This window comes from Giraffa tippelskirchi, chromosome 8 (genome assembly GCF_054371585.1).
Source record: "Giraffa tippelskirchi isolate mGirTip1 chromosome 8, T2T-mGirTip1v1.2.pri, whole genome shotgun sequence".
Classification (NCBI taxonomy): Eukaryota; Metazoa; Chordata; class Mammalia; order Artiodactyla; family Giraffidae; genus Giraffa; species Giraffa tippelskirchi.
In genome coordinates this window covers 10,468,587-10,484,669 of record NC_137282.1, presented here as the reverse complement: position 1 = coordinate 10,484,669, position 16,083 = coordinate 10,468,587, and the positions used below count along the sequence as shown (strand labels likewise).

The 16,083-nt window shown below is 37.4% G+C and overlaps 1 protein-coding gene across 50 annotated transcripts in view; it reads right to left on the bottom strand.

Moving 5' to 3' along the window:
* The window catches only part of LOC145518868 (A disintegrin and metallopeptidase domain 3-like), a 109,213-nt gene that overhangs the window by 4,763 nt on the left and 88,367 nt on the right, over positions 1–16,083 (bottom strand). For 13 of the 50 annotated variants that reach the window (XM_081523963.1, XM_081523962.1, XM_081523961.1 and 10 more), the window contains 3 exons: positions 11,791–11,877; positions 6,499–6,622; positions 3,614–3,776 (listed from right to left, as the gene is read on the bottom strand). In XM_081523963.1, coding sequence (XP_081380089.1) covers positions 3,614–3,776; positions 6,499–6,622; positions 11,791–11,877 — 374 coding nt within the window. Of the gene's footprint in view, positions 1–3,609; positions 3,777–5,000; positions 5,049–6,494; positions 6,623–11,790; positions 11,878–16,083 lie in introns of all 50 variants that reach the window. The other 37 variants (XR_014063379.1, XR_014063380.1, XR_014063375.1 and 34 more) reach the window with 11 other exon arrangements.

Below are 16,083 nucleotides of genomic sequence, written 5' to 3'. Positions count from 1 at the left end.
CCAACTAGGTCCTACTGTATAGCACATTGACCTCTGCTCAATGTTATGTGGCAGCCTGGATGGGAGGGGAGTTTGGGGGAGAACAGACACATGCTTATGTATGGCCGGGCTCCTTTGCTGTCTAGCTGAAACTATTACAACATTGTTAATCTGCTATACTCCAACATAAAATAAAAAGTTAAAAACTAAATATGTCAAGCATTTTAAAAATTTCAAACTTAAATCCATCTATTACTTTTCTCTATTTTATCTACATGGAAGACAGGATGAAATATTAAAATATCTATGATAATGCTTCTCCAAAGTTAAAGACAATTTACACATGAATTCTTAAATTATCATGACTTCAATTATATTATTTCTATCCAATAACTATGTGAATAGTTATCTCGCTTCTGTCAATGAGGTCCTTAATGAGGCCTCTCTTTCAGTTATGTCTTACACTTTGTGGTGTTCACACAGCCTCCATTTTTCCTTTGGCTCCTATGCACACTCAGTTCTTGTTGAAGAGTAATATTATGGTGTAAAGTTTCCTTGTAATGGCCATAATTCTTTGGCTACCGATGGTAAAAATCAGGTTTGAACATCTAACTTGGGATTATAAATCCTGACAGGACACTTGTTTAAATTAGATACACTTGCACAGCTATTTCTTTCTGTCTCTTGATGTCTCTTAAATTAACAGATACTGGTTTTGAGAGAATATTAGGATTTTTACTTGAAAATGAAACTAGAATGGTTGAGAGAGGTACTCTGGGCTATGTGTAAGCAGAGCAGTTATTTTGGAGAGAATGGACATAGACAAGAAGAGATGATGTCAATCATAAAAGCCTTTGGGTGATGGAGAGAATGACTGAGTTCACAACCATCCAGTTCCTTACTACCCTTTTGTGTTTCTACATCATTTCTTGCCCTTGTAGCCCTGAAACAATTGAATGATGCTCTTAAAACTTAGACAGATTTTGTTATTTATGGTCAGTGATATCTAAGTATACCATTTCTTCCAGAAGTCAGGTTCAGCTTTGCAACTATTCAGATTTTTCGAGGTGTCTTAAATAAGAGCCCAGGCAGACTTATGCCAAATATCACTCAATTAAATCAATTTATAACAATTGAATGATTATATAAATGTCCATATTGCTAGAAGAGTAGAACTTAAAAGACCTCATCGGAGGAAAATCAAAAATTTGCAACTATGTAACAAATGTTAACTAGACTTACTATGATCATTTTACATTATATACAAAGTATTATACACATGAAACTGATATCATATATGGTAATTATATCTCATTTTTAAAAAAGAAGTAATTAAATTCTGTTCTAATAAAAGGAAAAACTGAGCAAGTACCTTAACTTTAATTTCAGAAACACATGAGCAATATTAATTTCGTGTAACATAGGCCATGCGCGTCATATGTGCTTTCCCTCACTCTTTGTGATCTTATATTTTCTCACCTTCCCCATATTCTATGTTGCCCCATCTCTATTCATTGTCATTCAGTTTAGTTCAGTCGCTCAGTCGTGACCGAATCTTTGCGACCCCATGGACTACAGCACGCCAGGCTTCCCTGTCCATCACCAATTCCAATTCACCGTCACTGGCCCCATATATTCTAAGCTGACCCATCTCTATTTATTGTCTCCATCCCCATAGTCCGTGCTGCCCTGCCTCTATTCATCATTCAGTTCAGTTCAGTTCAGTCACTCAGTTGTGTCCGACTCTTTGCCACCCCAAGAACCGCAGCATGCCAGGCCCCCCATCCATCACCAGCTCCCGAAGTTTACCCAAACTTATGTCGATTGAGTCAGTGACGCCATCCAACCATCTCATCTTCTGTCGTCCCCTTCTCCTCCCGCCTCCAAACTTTCCCAGCATCAGGATATTTTCAAATAAGTCAGCTCTTTGCATCAGGTGGCCAAAGTATTGGAGTTTCAGCTTCAACATCAGTCCTTCCAGTGAACACCCAGGACTGATCTCATTTAGGATGGACTGGTTGGGTCTCTTTGCAGTCCAAGGGACTCTCAAGAGTCTTCTCCAACACCACAGTTCAAAAGCATCAATTCTTCAGCACTCAGCTTTCTTCACCGTCCAACTCTCACATCTATACATGACCACTGGAAAAACCATAGCCTTGACTAGACGGACCTTTAGGTTGACAAAGTAATGTCTCTGCTTTTCAATATGCTGTCTAGGTTGGTCATAACCTTCCTTCCAAGGAGTAAGTGTCTTTTAATTTTATGGCTACAATCACCATCAGCAGTGATTTTGGAGCCCAGAAAAATAAAGTCTGACACTGTTTCCACTGTTTTCCCATCTATTTCCCACGAAGTGATGGGACCAAATGCCATGATCTTAGTTTTCTGAATATTGAGCTTTAAGCCAACTTTTTCACTCTCCTCTTTCACTTTCATCAAGAGGCTCTTTAGTTCTTCTTCACTTTCTGCCACAAGAGTGGTGTCATCTGCATATCTGAGGTTATTGATATTTCTCCCGGCAATCTTGATTCCAGCTTGTGCTTCCTCCAGCCCAGCGTTTCTCATGATGTACTCTGCATATAAGTTAAATAAGCAGGGTGACAATATACAGCCTTGGCGTACTCCTTTTCCTATTTGGAACCAGTCTGTTGTTCCATGTCCAGTTCTAGCTGTTGCTTCCTGACCTGAATACAGGTTTCTCAAGAGGCAGGTCAGGTAGTCTGGTATTCCCATCTCTTTCAGAATTTTCCACAGTTTATTGTGATCCACACAGCCAAAGGCTTTGGCATAGTCAATAAAGCAGAAATAGATGTTTTTTTCTGGAACTCTTTTACCTTCCAGCATATTCTATCTTCTTGGCACCACCAAATGTCAAGACAAGGAAAATGGGGTTGCTTAGGAAGTAGACAGAACCGTCTAAAGTAATTATAGCCAACATGGCTTTCTACCAGAAAGATATTGAGGATTTACTGAGTAAATTCAGTTGTTCCTGGGCCTATATGGACATGAAGGATACCCATGTGCCTAAAGTTTGAAAAAAAACTGGTATATTTCTAAACATTTGGTAGACTTATAAGCATTTTAAGTGACTTATAAGCTACCATTTGGTGGCTAAAATGGTAAAGAATCTGCCTGCAGTGCAGGAGTGAAAGTGAAAGTCGCTCAGTCTTGTCTGACTCTTTGTGACCCCATGGACTATACAGGACTATACAGAATTTTCCGGGCCAGAATACTGGAGTGGGTAGCCTTTCCCTTCTCCAGGGGATCTTCCTAACCCAGGGATCAAACCCAGGTCTCCTGCATTGCAGGCAGATTCTTTACCAGCTGAGCCACAAGGGAAGCCCTTGGTGCTGAAGACCCCTGTTCAATTCCCTAGGTTGGGAAGATCCCCTGGAGGAGGTCATGGCAAATCACTCCAGTGTTCTTGCCAGGAGAACCCTATGGAAAGAGGAGCCTGGCAGGCTACAGTCCATGGGTTCACAAAGAGTCGGACATGACTGAGAGACTAAGAACACACACACACACAAGCATTAAGCCAATCCATACGAGTCCCTATTTATAATATTCTGAATAACATTAATTTTCTTATAAAGCCTTTCAAATATTAAATATAAAAAACATTGTGTTTACTTACTCCCCACTTATTGTTCCCTCTTTGTTCCAAAATATCTTCATTCTATTCCATTTAAGAGCAATGATAGCAGTTAAAATGAAGAAAGGTAGGAAAACGTAGAAACTGATCATAAGGCTATTTGTTTGAGAGGCACCACGTCGTTTTATCAAGTCTGTAGCTTTACCTGAAGACATAACAGTATCTTATAACTTTTTAAAAAATGATATAAATCATTTTAGTAACTTGAATTATAAAAATTTGGAATTCAAATAGTGTAATCATAGAATAAATAAATTTAAACTTAAAAGTGCTTTCCAAACTTCTGTGACTATACCACAAAGTGCTTTATATATTTCTTTTAAATATATATAATTTAATCTTTATATGTATATTTAATATTTATGTGCTACATTCTAACGTATTTAATTCTATCATATTCCCTTCTGTGCACTGCTACTTAGAATATATTAGGTTGATATTACCATCTAACAGATTCCTCTATTTAAAAAATAGAGCAAAAAAAAAAAGAGCTCCCCTGGAGAAAGAAATGGCTACCCACTGCAGTATTCTTGCCTGGGAAATCCCATGGACACAGGAGCCTGACAGGCTCCATGGGGTTGCAAAAAGTCAGACACGACTTAGCAACTAACACTAACACTCTCACTCTCAGCGTGGATTTTCTAGTTCCAAGTCACCCTTTGGGGAACTGCCTAATTTTGCACTGCTTTGTGTAAAAATAAAGACTAGTATTTAAGACCAAAAAAAAAAACCCAACAGAATTGTTTTAAAAATTATTTAGTGATAATTACAGATATAACTGAGGCTAATTAAAAAGAAACAGTAATAGTAGATGAGGTTAAATTTACATAACGAAAGTATAAAGTGATATTGTTTTCATTTTGATTGCATTAATTTAAAAAGTTGATATTCCTCTTGGTGTTATAAAGATATTGCATAAAACTAGAAAAGTAAATCTATGGCCAAGTGGTCCAAATAAGCAAAAGGAATAAACCAGAAAATTAAAATACAAAAATCTAAATCAAGCAATCAGAATTACCACCAAACCAATTATGATGATATTGTGTGTATTCGTGGGCATGCTCAGTCACTCAAAAGTCTACATCTTTGTGACCCCATGGACTGTAGCCTGTCAGGTTCCTTTGCCCATTGAATTTTTCAGGTGAGAATACTGGAGTGGGTTGTCATTACCTTCTCAGTGGATCTTCCCCACTCGTGGATCGAACCCACATCTCTTGTATCTCCTGCACTGGCAGGTGGATTCTTAACCACTGCACCACCTCATGATATTAAGTGTAAACAAATTTAATGCCCTCTCAAAATGACAAAAGAATCTGTGCCACTGAAACACAGGTACAGTCCAATTATATATTGATTCAAAGTAATTTACCAAGCGGCTGTATATCACAGAGAGCTCAGCTCGGGCCTCTTTGATGACCTAGAGGGGTGGAATAGTGTGGAGATGAGAGGGAAGCTCAAGAGGGAAGGGATATATGTATACTTATAGCTGACTCATATTGTTGTACAGCAGAAACTAACACAACATTGGAAAGCAATTATATTTCAATTAAAAAAAAATTAAAAAACATCTGGTTTTCAATAACTTTTGTACATGAATCCAAACTTTATTTTCCCTTGTGTAGCATGAAATTCTAAATACTAGCCTTGCAATACTAAAACAAGCAAAAAAAAAAAAAACTTTTAACGTATATGCAGAGTATATCATGCAAAATGCTGGGCTGGATGAATCACAAGTTGAAATCAAGAATCTCTCTCACTAGGAGAAATATCAACAACCTCACCTATGTGGATGATACCACTTCAACAGCAGAAAGTGAAGAGGAACTAAAGAACCTCTTGATGAGAGTGAAAGAGGAGAGTGAAAAGCTGGCTTAAAATTCAACAATCAGAAAACAAAGATCATGGCATCTGGTCCTATCACTTCATGCCAAACAGAAGGGGAAAAAGTGGTAACAGTGACAGATTTTCTTTCTTTGGGCTCCAAAATCACTGGGGATGGTGACAGCAGCCGTGAAATGAAAAGATAATTGATCCTCGGAAGGAAAGTTATGACACACCTAGACAGGGTATTAAAAAGCAGAGACATCAATTTGCCGACAAAGGTCCATCTAGTCAAGACAATTGTTTTTCCAGTAGTTATGTATGGATATGAGAGTTGGACCATAAAGATGGCTGAGTGCTGAAGAATTGATGCTTTCGAGGTGTGGTGCTGGAGGAGACTCTTGAGAGTCCCTTGGACAGCAAGGAGATCAAACCAGTCAATCCTAAAAGAATTCAACCCTGAATATTCCCTGGAAGGACGGATGCTGAAGTTCCAATACTTTGGCTACCTGATGTGAAGAGCCTACTCATTGGAAAAGACTCTAAAGCTGGGAAAGATTGAAGGCAAGAGAAGAAGGGGGCGACAAAAGATGAGATAGTTGGATGCCACTACTGACTCAGTGGACATGAATGCAAGCAAACTCTAGGAGATAGTGAAGGACAGGGAAGCCTAGCAGTGATGCAGTTCATGAGATCACATAAGAGTCAAATGTAACTTAGTGACTGAACAGCAACAAATCTAGAAAACCACTGTATAAATAGAAAAATTTGGGGAGCCATGGTTAAAATTAAGATGACACATTAAAATGTTCATGGCTAGATTTGAATTAAAAGCACATACAAAATTTTGATTGACAACATAATCTATAGCTGTGCTATATATAATAGCACTACAAAGTGACCGTTTAAATTTAATTAGGTAAAATAAAATGAAAATGTTAGTTCCTTAATTGCATTCTCCACATGTCCAGTGCTTAATAGCCACATAGACAGTGGGGCTGTAAGGATACAGAAGGCTCTGTTGGAGCAGTGATTTAGTTACTAACCTTCCTCAGGTACATAAATCCAAAATCCATCATCGATACTTCCTCCTGGTGATGAGGGTGTTTCCAAACAATCTGGGGGCGCATATCCAACATCACAGTGACAATTGTAGCGAGTATTGCAAACCTGGAATGAAAACAAAATAAAGAAAACCATTTTATATGTCATATAAAAGTCAAATGGATTAGTATTGATTGTGAGCCAAAGCAAATGATTAAAGTAATGCAGTTTGGTACATTACAGGCTGTTTTTACTTTAATGTGGAAAATAATTATAAAAATAAAATGCAATGCAAGAAATGTCCATTCAATGCTTTTTAAATGTTACAGAGGGTTTCTCTAATTTATCTCTTCAATAAAAGTAGACAACATTCTTGATACACTTGAAAATACAGAACTCTCTTCTACAAAGGCATAGAAATTAGGAAGCTAAAAATTATAGCAGGAGTTGAAATTTACTATGAATTGTGCCAAATATTTTATAAAACTGTTGTAAGAGTCAACTTTTACAAAACACGAGGAGAAAACTAAAGGGCGAAGCTTACTTATTCAGGTGCAGTTGGAAAACTTGATTTTGCTAGAAAATGGGAAGGCTAGGGGGCTTCCCTGGTAGCTCAGCTGGTAAAGAATCTGCGTGTAATGCAGGAGATCCCAGTTCAATTTTTGGGTTGGGAGGATCCCCTGGAGAAGGGATAGGCTACCCACTCCAGTATTCTTGGGCTTCCCTGGTACCTCAGACAGTAAAGAATTTGGCCTGCAATGCGGCAGACCCAGGTTCGATCCCTGGGTTGGGAAGATCACCTGGAGGAGGGCATGGCAACTCACTCCAGTATTCTTGCCTGGAGAATCCCCAAAGACAGAGGAGCCTGGCGGGCTATGGTCCATGGGGTCGCAAAGAGTCAGACACAACTGAGTGACTAAGCACAGCACAGGAAGGCTAGAATACACTTATAAATACGACCTTATGGATGAATCAAAAGATGGGTCAGAAGCAGAATAGAGAATCTAGGGATAAGTTCAGGCAAAATTAAATTAGAATTAACTAATAAAGGAATGGAACATAAAAGAAATTGTAAATAATAAGATGTGTAAATAGGAGGTAAATTTTGATACAAGACACACAGACAAGTCACTTTTTCCAGAATTACTATTGAAAATATGAAGCATCAAGATAGTGGGAGATACCAACTATCATTTTAAAGCTAAATGCATGCTTGGCAAAACTTAAATAGGGCACAGAATTTCTATAATTCAGGTAATGATTTCACAATGGATAGACAAATAGAAGTGCAAATGGAAAATGTGACCAGTCACACTGAAACTCTATTATTAATTTAAAAAATGCAAGTTAGCAATAAATTTAGCATGTCAGAAGATATTAGTAAACTAAGAAGCTCATCTGGCCTGAAATTGAAGAAATGTTTTCACTCCTGATAGGTGAAGAAAAACTGATATAATATTTCCTGAAGACATGCAATATTTATTAAAATTCAAATTATGCATATATTTGGCCCATCAGATTTCAATGCAATCAATTTATGAAATCAAATAACTCTGCAAGGTGAATGTACAACAGCGTCCACTGTACCACTATTTACAATAGTTAAATAAAAATTCAATATTATCCAATAGTCCATCAGTGAATGACTTCAAATACAGAAAGAACCATAGAGAAAAATAAACTGAAGTCACTGATCTGAGACAGATTTCAATGGACAAGGAACTCTGCTGTCAAAAATATATTAGATTACGAGTAATGTGTAATAGAAATAAAGTTTGTGAGTATTTAGTATGTATCAGTTATCAGTTCAGTTCATTTCCGTCACTCAGTCGTGTCTAACCCCATGGACTGGAATACACCAGGCTTCTCTGTCCTTCACAAACTACTGGAGCTTGCTCAAACTCATGTCCATCGAGTTGGTGATGGCATCCAACCATCTCATCCTCTGTCATCTCTTTCTCCTTCTGCTTTCAGTCTTTCCCAGCATCAGAGTCATGCTCTCAATTATAAGCAGTATTTATATTTATATATAAATATATACATGTATATACTAACTAATTCTACAAAGAATGAAGAGATGGAGCCAAAGCAAAAACAACACCCAGTTGTGGATGTGACTCGTGATGGAAGTAAAGTCCGATGCTGTAAAGAGCAATATTGCATAAGAGCTTGGAATGTTAGGTCCATGAATCAAGGAAAATTGGAAGTGGTCAAACAGGAGATGACAAGAGTGAATGTAGACATTTTAGGAATCAGTGAACTAAAATGGACTGAAATGGGTGAATTTAACTCAGATGACCATTATATCTACTACGGTGTGCAAGAATCCTTTAGAAGAAATGAAGTAGCCATCATAGTCAACAAAAGAGTCTGAAACGCAGTACTTGGATGCAATCTCAAAAATGACAGAATGATTGATCTCTTTTCATTTCCAAGGCAAACCATTCAATATCACACTAATCCAAGTCTATGCCCTGACCAGTAATGCTGAAGAAGCTGAAGCTGAACAGTTCTATGAAGACCTACAAGACCTTCTAGAACTAACACCGAAAAAAGATGTCCTTTTCATAATAGGGGACTGGAATGCAAAAGTAAGAAGTCAAGAAATACCTGGAGTAATGGGAAAATTTGGCCTTGGAATGAAAAAGAATGAAGCAGGACAAAGGCTAACAGAGTTTTGCCAAGAGAATGCACTGGTCATAGCAAACACCCTCTTCCAAAAACACGAAAGAAGACTCTACACATGGGCATCACCAGATGGTCAACACCTAAATCAGATTGATTATATTCTTTGCAGCCAAAGATGGAGAAGCTCTATACAGTCAGCAAAAACAAGACTGGGAGCTGACTGTGGCTCAGATCATGAACTCCTTATTGCCAAATTCAGGCTGAAATTGAAGAAAGTGGAGAAAACCACTAGACCATTCAGGTATGACCTAAATCAAATCCCTTATGACTATAGAGTGGAACAGACAAATAGATTCAAGGGATTAGATCTGATAGACAGAGTGCTTGAAGAACTATGGATGAAGGCTCATGATATCGTAAAGGAGGCAGTGATCAAAATCACCCCCAAGAAAAAGAAATGCAAAAGGGCAAAATGGTGGTCAGAGGAGGCCTTAAAAATAGCTGAGAAAAGAAGAGAAGCTAAAAACAAAGGAGAAAAGGAAATATATATCCATTTGAATGCAGAGTTCCAAAGAATATCAAGGAGAGATAAGAAAGCCTTTCTCAGTGATCAATGCAAAGAAATAGAGGAAAACAATAGAATGGGAAAGACGAAAGATGTCTTCAAGAAAATTAGAGACACCAAGGGAACTTTTCATGCAAAGATGGGCTCAATAAAGGACAGAAATGGTAGGGACCTAACAGAAGCAGAAGATATTAAGAAGAGGTGTCAAGAATGCACAGAAGAACTGTACAAAAAAGATCTTCATGACCCAGATAATCATGATGGTGTGACCACTCACCTAGAGCCAGATATCCTGGAATGTGAAGTCAAGTGGGCCTTAGGAAGCATCACTACGAACAAAGCTGGAGGAGGTTATAGAATTCCAGTTGAGCTATTTCAAATCCTGAAAGATGATGCTGTGAAAGCGCTGCACTCAATATGCCAGCAAATTTGGAAAACTCAGCAGTGGCCACAGGACTGGAAGAGGTCAGTCTTCGTTCCAATCCCAAAGAAAGGCAATGCCAAAGAATGCTCAAACAACCACACAATTGCACTCATCTCACATGCTAGCAAAGTAATGCTCAAAATTGTCCAAACCAGGCTTCAACAATGCATGAACTGTGAACTTCCAAAAGTTCAAGATGGATTTAGAAAGGCAGAGGAACCAGAGATCCAATTACCAACATCCATTGGATCATCAAAAAAGCAAGAGAGTTCCAGAAAAAAACATCTATTTCTGCTTTATTGACTATGCCAAAGCCTTTGACTGTGTGGATCACAATAAACTGTGGAAAATTCTGAAAGAGATGGGAATATCAGAACAGCTGACCTGTCTCCTGAGAAATCTGTATGCAGATCAAGAATAAATAGTTAGAAATGGACATGGAACAAAACACAGGTTTCAAGTCGGGAAAGGAGTAAGTCAAGGCTGTATTTTGTCACCCTGCTTATTTAAATTATATGCAGAGTATCTCATGAGAAACGCTGGACTGGATGAAGCACGAGCTGGACTCAATATCAATAACCTCAGATATGCAGATGACACCACACTTACTGCAGAAAGCGAAAAAGAACTAAAGAGCCTCTTGATGAAAATGAAAAAAAGAGAGTGAAAAAGTTGGCTTAAAACTCAACATTCTGAAAACTAAGATCATGGCCTCTGGTCCCATCACTTCATGGCAAATAGATGGGGAAAAAGTGGATACAGCGACAGATCTTATTTTGGGGGGCTCCAAAATCACTGCAGATGGTGACTGCAGCCATGAAATTAAAAGATGCTTGCTCCTTGGAAGAAAGGTATGACCAATCTAGACAGCATATTAAAAAGCAGAGACATTACTTTGCCAACAAAGGTGCACCTAGTCAAAACTATGGTTTTTCCAGTAGTCATGTATGGATATGAGAATTGGACTATAAAAAAGCTGAATGCTGAAGAATTGATGCTTTTGAACTGTGGTGTTGGAGAAGACTCTTGAGAGTCCCTTGGACTGCAAGGAGATCCATCCAGTTCATCCTAAAGGAAATCAGTACTGAATATTCATTGGAAGAACTGATGCTGAAGCTGAAACTCCAATACTTTGGCCACCTGATGAGAAGAACTGATTCACTGGAAAAGACCTTGATGCTAGGAAAGATTGAATGTAGGAGGTGAAGGGGACGACAGAGGATGAGATGGTTGGATGGCATCACTGACTCAATGGATATGAGTTTGAGTAAACTCTGGGAGTTCATGATGGACAGGGAGGCCTGGCGTGCTGCAGTCCATGGGTTCACAAAGAGTCGGACACGACTGAGTGACTGAACTGAACTGAACTGATATACATGTAACACTAAATATGTCTATTTCCAAAATAAAGCAGTCTCTATCTAACATTATAGTAGCTTATGTTTCATATTGCATTTTTGTACAAGGTTTAAAAGTTTTTAGCTCATGAAGTGTGCAATGATCTGAAGAATACATAGAACCTGCACACATGTGTAAATAATGAAATTTGGTTACTACATTTAACTGAATTTTTCCAAAGAAATTTCCTCATTCATAATTCTGAAGCTTATTATTATCCTTGACAATGTTATGATATGGATTTTCAACTATACATAAAATAAAGCAACAATTACATACCCCATGTCCTTTGCATTTGATATTTGGGTCACAGTCTTGAAACTGCGTGTACTGATGGAGCATACGGCACGCTCCATTTTCACAATACTAAAATGACGAAACAACCAACAACTTTAAAGTCAGGAATTCATCAACTGTACTTAGTACAATAAATTAGATACACAATGTGATATATACTTAGGATGAGGTTTAATTTCATAACATCTACGCATTCTAATAAAAAACTTGAAGTCAAAATGGTACATTATTACTTTATCAAACATCAGATTTTTACAGTAGGATATTGCTTCCCTTAAAGGAGCAGAGTTGTGAGTTTACTAATAGCCAATGAAAATTATTAGAGTATTGTAATTTGGTATGTTACAGGCAGTTTTTATTTTAATGTGGAAAAGAATTTTAAAAATAAAATACAAGAAATGTTCATTCAATGCTTTTCAAGTGCCATATAGATTTTCTCTAATTTGTCTCCTCAATAAAAGTAGACAACATTCTTGATATACCTGAAAACATAGAACTTCTCTATGTCTTTTCTACAAAGGCATAGAAATTATGAAGCGAAAAATTATAGCTGGTATAAGAACAAAACAAGCCAAATTGGAATGAGCATTTGTAACAGGCCTTTGCACTTTCTATGTATTTTTATATATATGCTCACATTGACTCTGAGAAGGAGATATTTTTATCCCCATTTTATATTTGATGAGAATTAAATGAGCATTTTTTAGGTCATGCCACCACTGACTGACAGAACCAATATTCAGTACAAGAACTACTTTAATCATAGAGCCCACTGATCAATGCTCAATACCAGTGCTTCTGTCATTTTTACATTCTTCTAACTTTAATAACAGTATCCCTTGTCTTTTACAAAAGCAATGTTCTCCTCCATACCTTAGTTTATCTATCTTTGAATTTGGAATGGAAATTATACCCAAGTCATAGGTTACGAGGATGAAATAATTTATTACACAAAAAGGAACAAAAATAGCTTGGGATATAGTAAATGCTCACTAAATACAAATTTGTGTTTTACTTATTTAACCTGATTTTGATGTAGACTGCATGTTAATATTCCTCTATCAAAATTTTAATCTAATTTGAATACTCTGGAGGGCATCTTCTAAGATTATCTGCCCACTTTTCTCAAGTTGTCTGATAGAATATCCAACATATGATGAATAGTCTAAAACATTCATTATTTTCTATAACTATTGGTTAAGTAAATATATGGACAAAGGTCCATCTAGTCAAAGCTATGTTTTTTCCAGTAGTCATGTAGGATGTGACAGTTGGACTATGAAGAAAGCTCAGCACAGAAGAATTGATGCTTTTGAACTGTGGTGTTGGAGAAGACTCTTGGACAGCAAGGAGATCCAACCAGTCCATCCTAAAGGAGATCAGTCCTGGGTGTTCATTGGAAGGATGGATGTTGAACCTGAAACTCCAATACTTTGGCCACCTCATGCGAAGAGCTGACTCTTTTGAAAAGACCCTGATGCTGGAAAAGATTGAAGGTGGGACAAGAAGGGGATGAGAGAGGATGAGATGGTTGGATGGCATCACTGACTCAATGGACATGAGTTTGGGTGGACTCCAGGAGTTGGTGATGGACAGGGAGGCCTGGCGTGCTGCAGTTCATGGGGTTGCAAAGAGTCAGACACGACTGAGCGACTGAAGTGAACTGGATGGAACAAAATGGTGATTACCTGGTTGAATAAAGATCTTGGTGAAAACAAAAAAATTGTCTTTTATTTTTACTTGAATAACTGAAGGAACTTTTTTGCCAATCCAGTATTTTTATTCTAGTGTCATTGAGGCACTAATGAACTATTCATGCTTCCCTGGCTTGTATTTAGGGGAAAAATAAGCCAAGGAATGTTAAGATCCATGCTTCTGATATAATTTCTTTCAAGTAAACAAAACAGATCAATTTGTAGCTAGCTCTTTTGTGACAACAGGAAAAGCAAGGGGCTCTATGAAAGTACTCAGCCTTGGTCAATGGTTGGGATGATGTTTTAAATATTAACATGTAAGACTTCCACCTGTGAACAAGAGACACAAATAGGGGCTTGGAAACAGTCAATCACAGTTCCAAAAAATCCGTAAGACAGCCAAAAATATATTTTCTAAAAGGGGGAAGTGTCTAGATTATGCAGTTTATTTTCTTATAGTCCTGTAGGTAAGAATGGGTGAGAAAAAGGGAGAAATTTCATTTACGTTTTCATCGATTAGCTTGTCTACTTTTGGACAGTCACATGCCCCAAACACATTCCTTTTCAAGTTTGAAACGAATGTGCGGAGATGTGTGTATCATCCCTCATATTCCTCTGTGGTCTAGAATCAGTTAGATAAACTATTCCGATGGCTGCTTCATATTGCTTACAGCAGTGGCCCCAATCATTTTGGCACCAGGGACAGGTACTGTGACTGATGGGGAGCGATGGGGAGTGGCAGGCAAAGCTTTGCTCGCTTTCTTGGTGCTTACTTACTGCTGTGTGGCCTGGTTCCTAATAGGGGTTGGGTTCCTAATAACCCTAATAGGGCTATTTCTAACATAAATATAATTTTGTTGCTAATGCTTATTGATTTTCTTTTTTTTTTCTTTCAAATTGAGATTTTCCTGGTTCATGGTATGACTTTTGATTGAAATCTAGATATTTTGATTATTGTGTTATGAGACTCTGGTTAAACCTCATGGTTAAACCTGGTTAAACCTTCTGGTTCAGCAGTTCTTCCCTGTTACAACTCTGAACTAGGGGAAAGGAACACTGCCTCATTTTTGTCAGGTAATGCTGAAAGTTGGAGAAGGGAATGGCAACCCACTCCAGTATGCCATGGACAAAGGAGTCTGGTGGGCTACAGTACAAGGGGTCGCAAAGAGTCGGTCAAGACTGAGCAACTATCACTCACTCAGCATTGGAAGTACAGATTCCACTAACATCTGGAATGAGAGGGGCTCCTATTACTGCAAGTGGCTGGGAAGAACAGGCTCTCCACGAATCCTCTGTTCTACCACTCTGGTGAGAGTAGACGTGTACCTACAATTTTATCTATATCCTTTGGCTGCAGTAGAGAATCCATTGTTTAAAAGTGTACCATCTTGCTAAGCTGTTCACTTGGCTAAAGTCAGGCTTTCCTTTATGACTTATTTTTGTCTGTTTCCTTTGACCTTTCTGAGTTCCTGGCTTCTCTGGCACTCAATTTTGGATATACAAGGCTAAAAGCAAAGAGATCACATTGTTATGTTGTTCCTCAGGTTCTGAGGTGCCTAGCTGATCTGCTGAAAGAATCTTTCAGCTTTGGAATCTTCATATGTTTATTTTACATTTAATATCCGGGATTCTTAACTACAATTAATGAGAAGAATAGGGGAAAGTACATCTAGTCTGTCCTGGAACTTCAAATCTCTATCTAGTAGTTTTAACCATGATATAATATATTTATCAATATTTTCCCTTATCTGTAACTGACTTTGCACCATTTCAGATAACTCTGAGATACTTAGATACTCAAAGATACTATCCATAAGTTTTCTTTGAATTTTTATTAAAGCATTTTGATCTATAATTCCTTTGAAGTAATATTTTATACCTTAGTCTATAGGCTAATTTATCCTCGTACCTATTGGCTTTTATTTTAATTATTTTAACTTTATCTTAAGTCTTTTTATTTAGTAAAAAGAATTCCCAATTTCCATTTTATTTCAAATTGCATTGGTTATTTTGTACTTTTAGCTCTTTGCATTTTAATATAACCTTTAAATAAGTTTTTCGGTTTCCACCAACAAGTCATTCCCTGCCCCCCACCTGAGAGAAGAAACCTGTTGGAATCATGATCTGGATTCTTCTGCATCATATTCATTAATTGATTTTGAGAACAGTAACATTTTAACAATATTGCCTTCCAAGTCAAAGACACAATCTATGCCTTAATAGTGATCACAACCCACATAATTTTCATGTGTAGTCAAAAAAGTAGAGCTGAAGGGAATGGGAGATGGATAAATTAGGAGTTTGAAATTAGCAGATAAAAAACACTATATACAAAATAGATAAACGAGAAGGTCCTACAGTATAGCACAGGAAACTATATTCAATATCTTGTAACACACCACAATGGAAAAGAATATATATAAGTATAACTGAATCACTTTGTTGTACACAAGACACTAACACAATCTTGTAACTAAACTATATTCAATTAAAAATTTTTAAAAGGTAGAAATAATGTCTTGCAGGTTTTACCCTGATTTCTCTATCACCATAATATTACATATCTCCATGTCATTAAAAA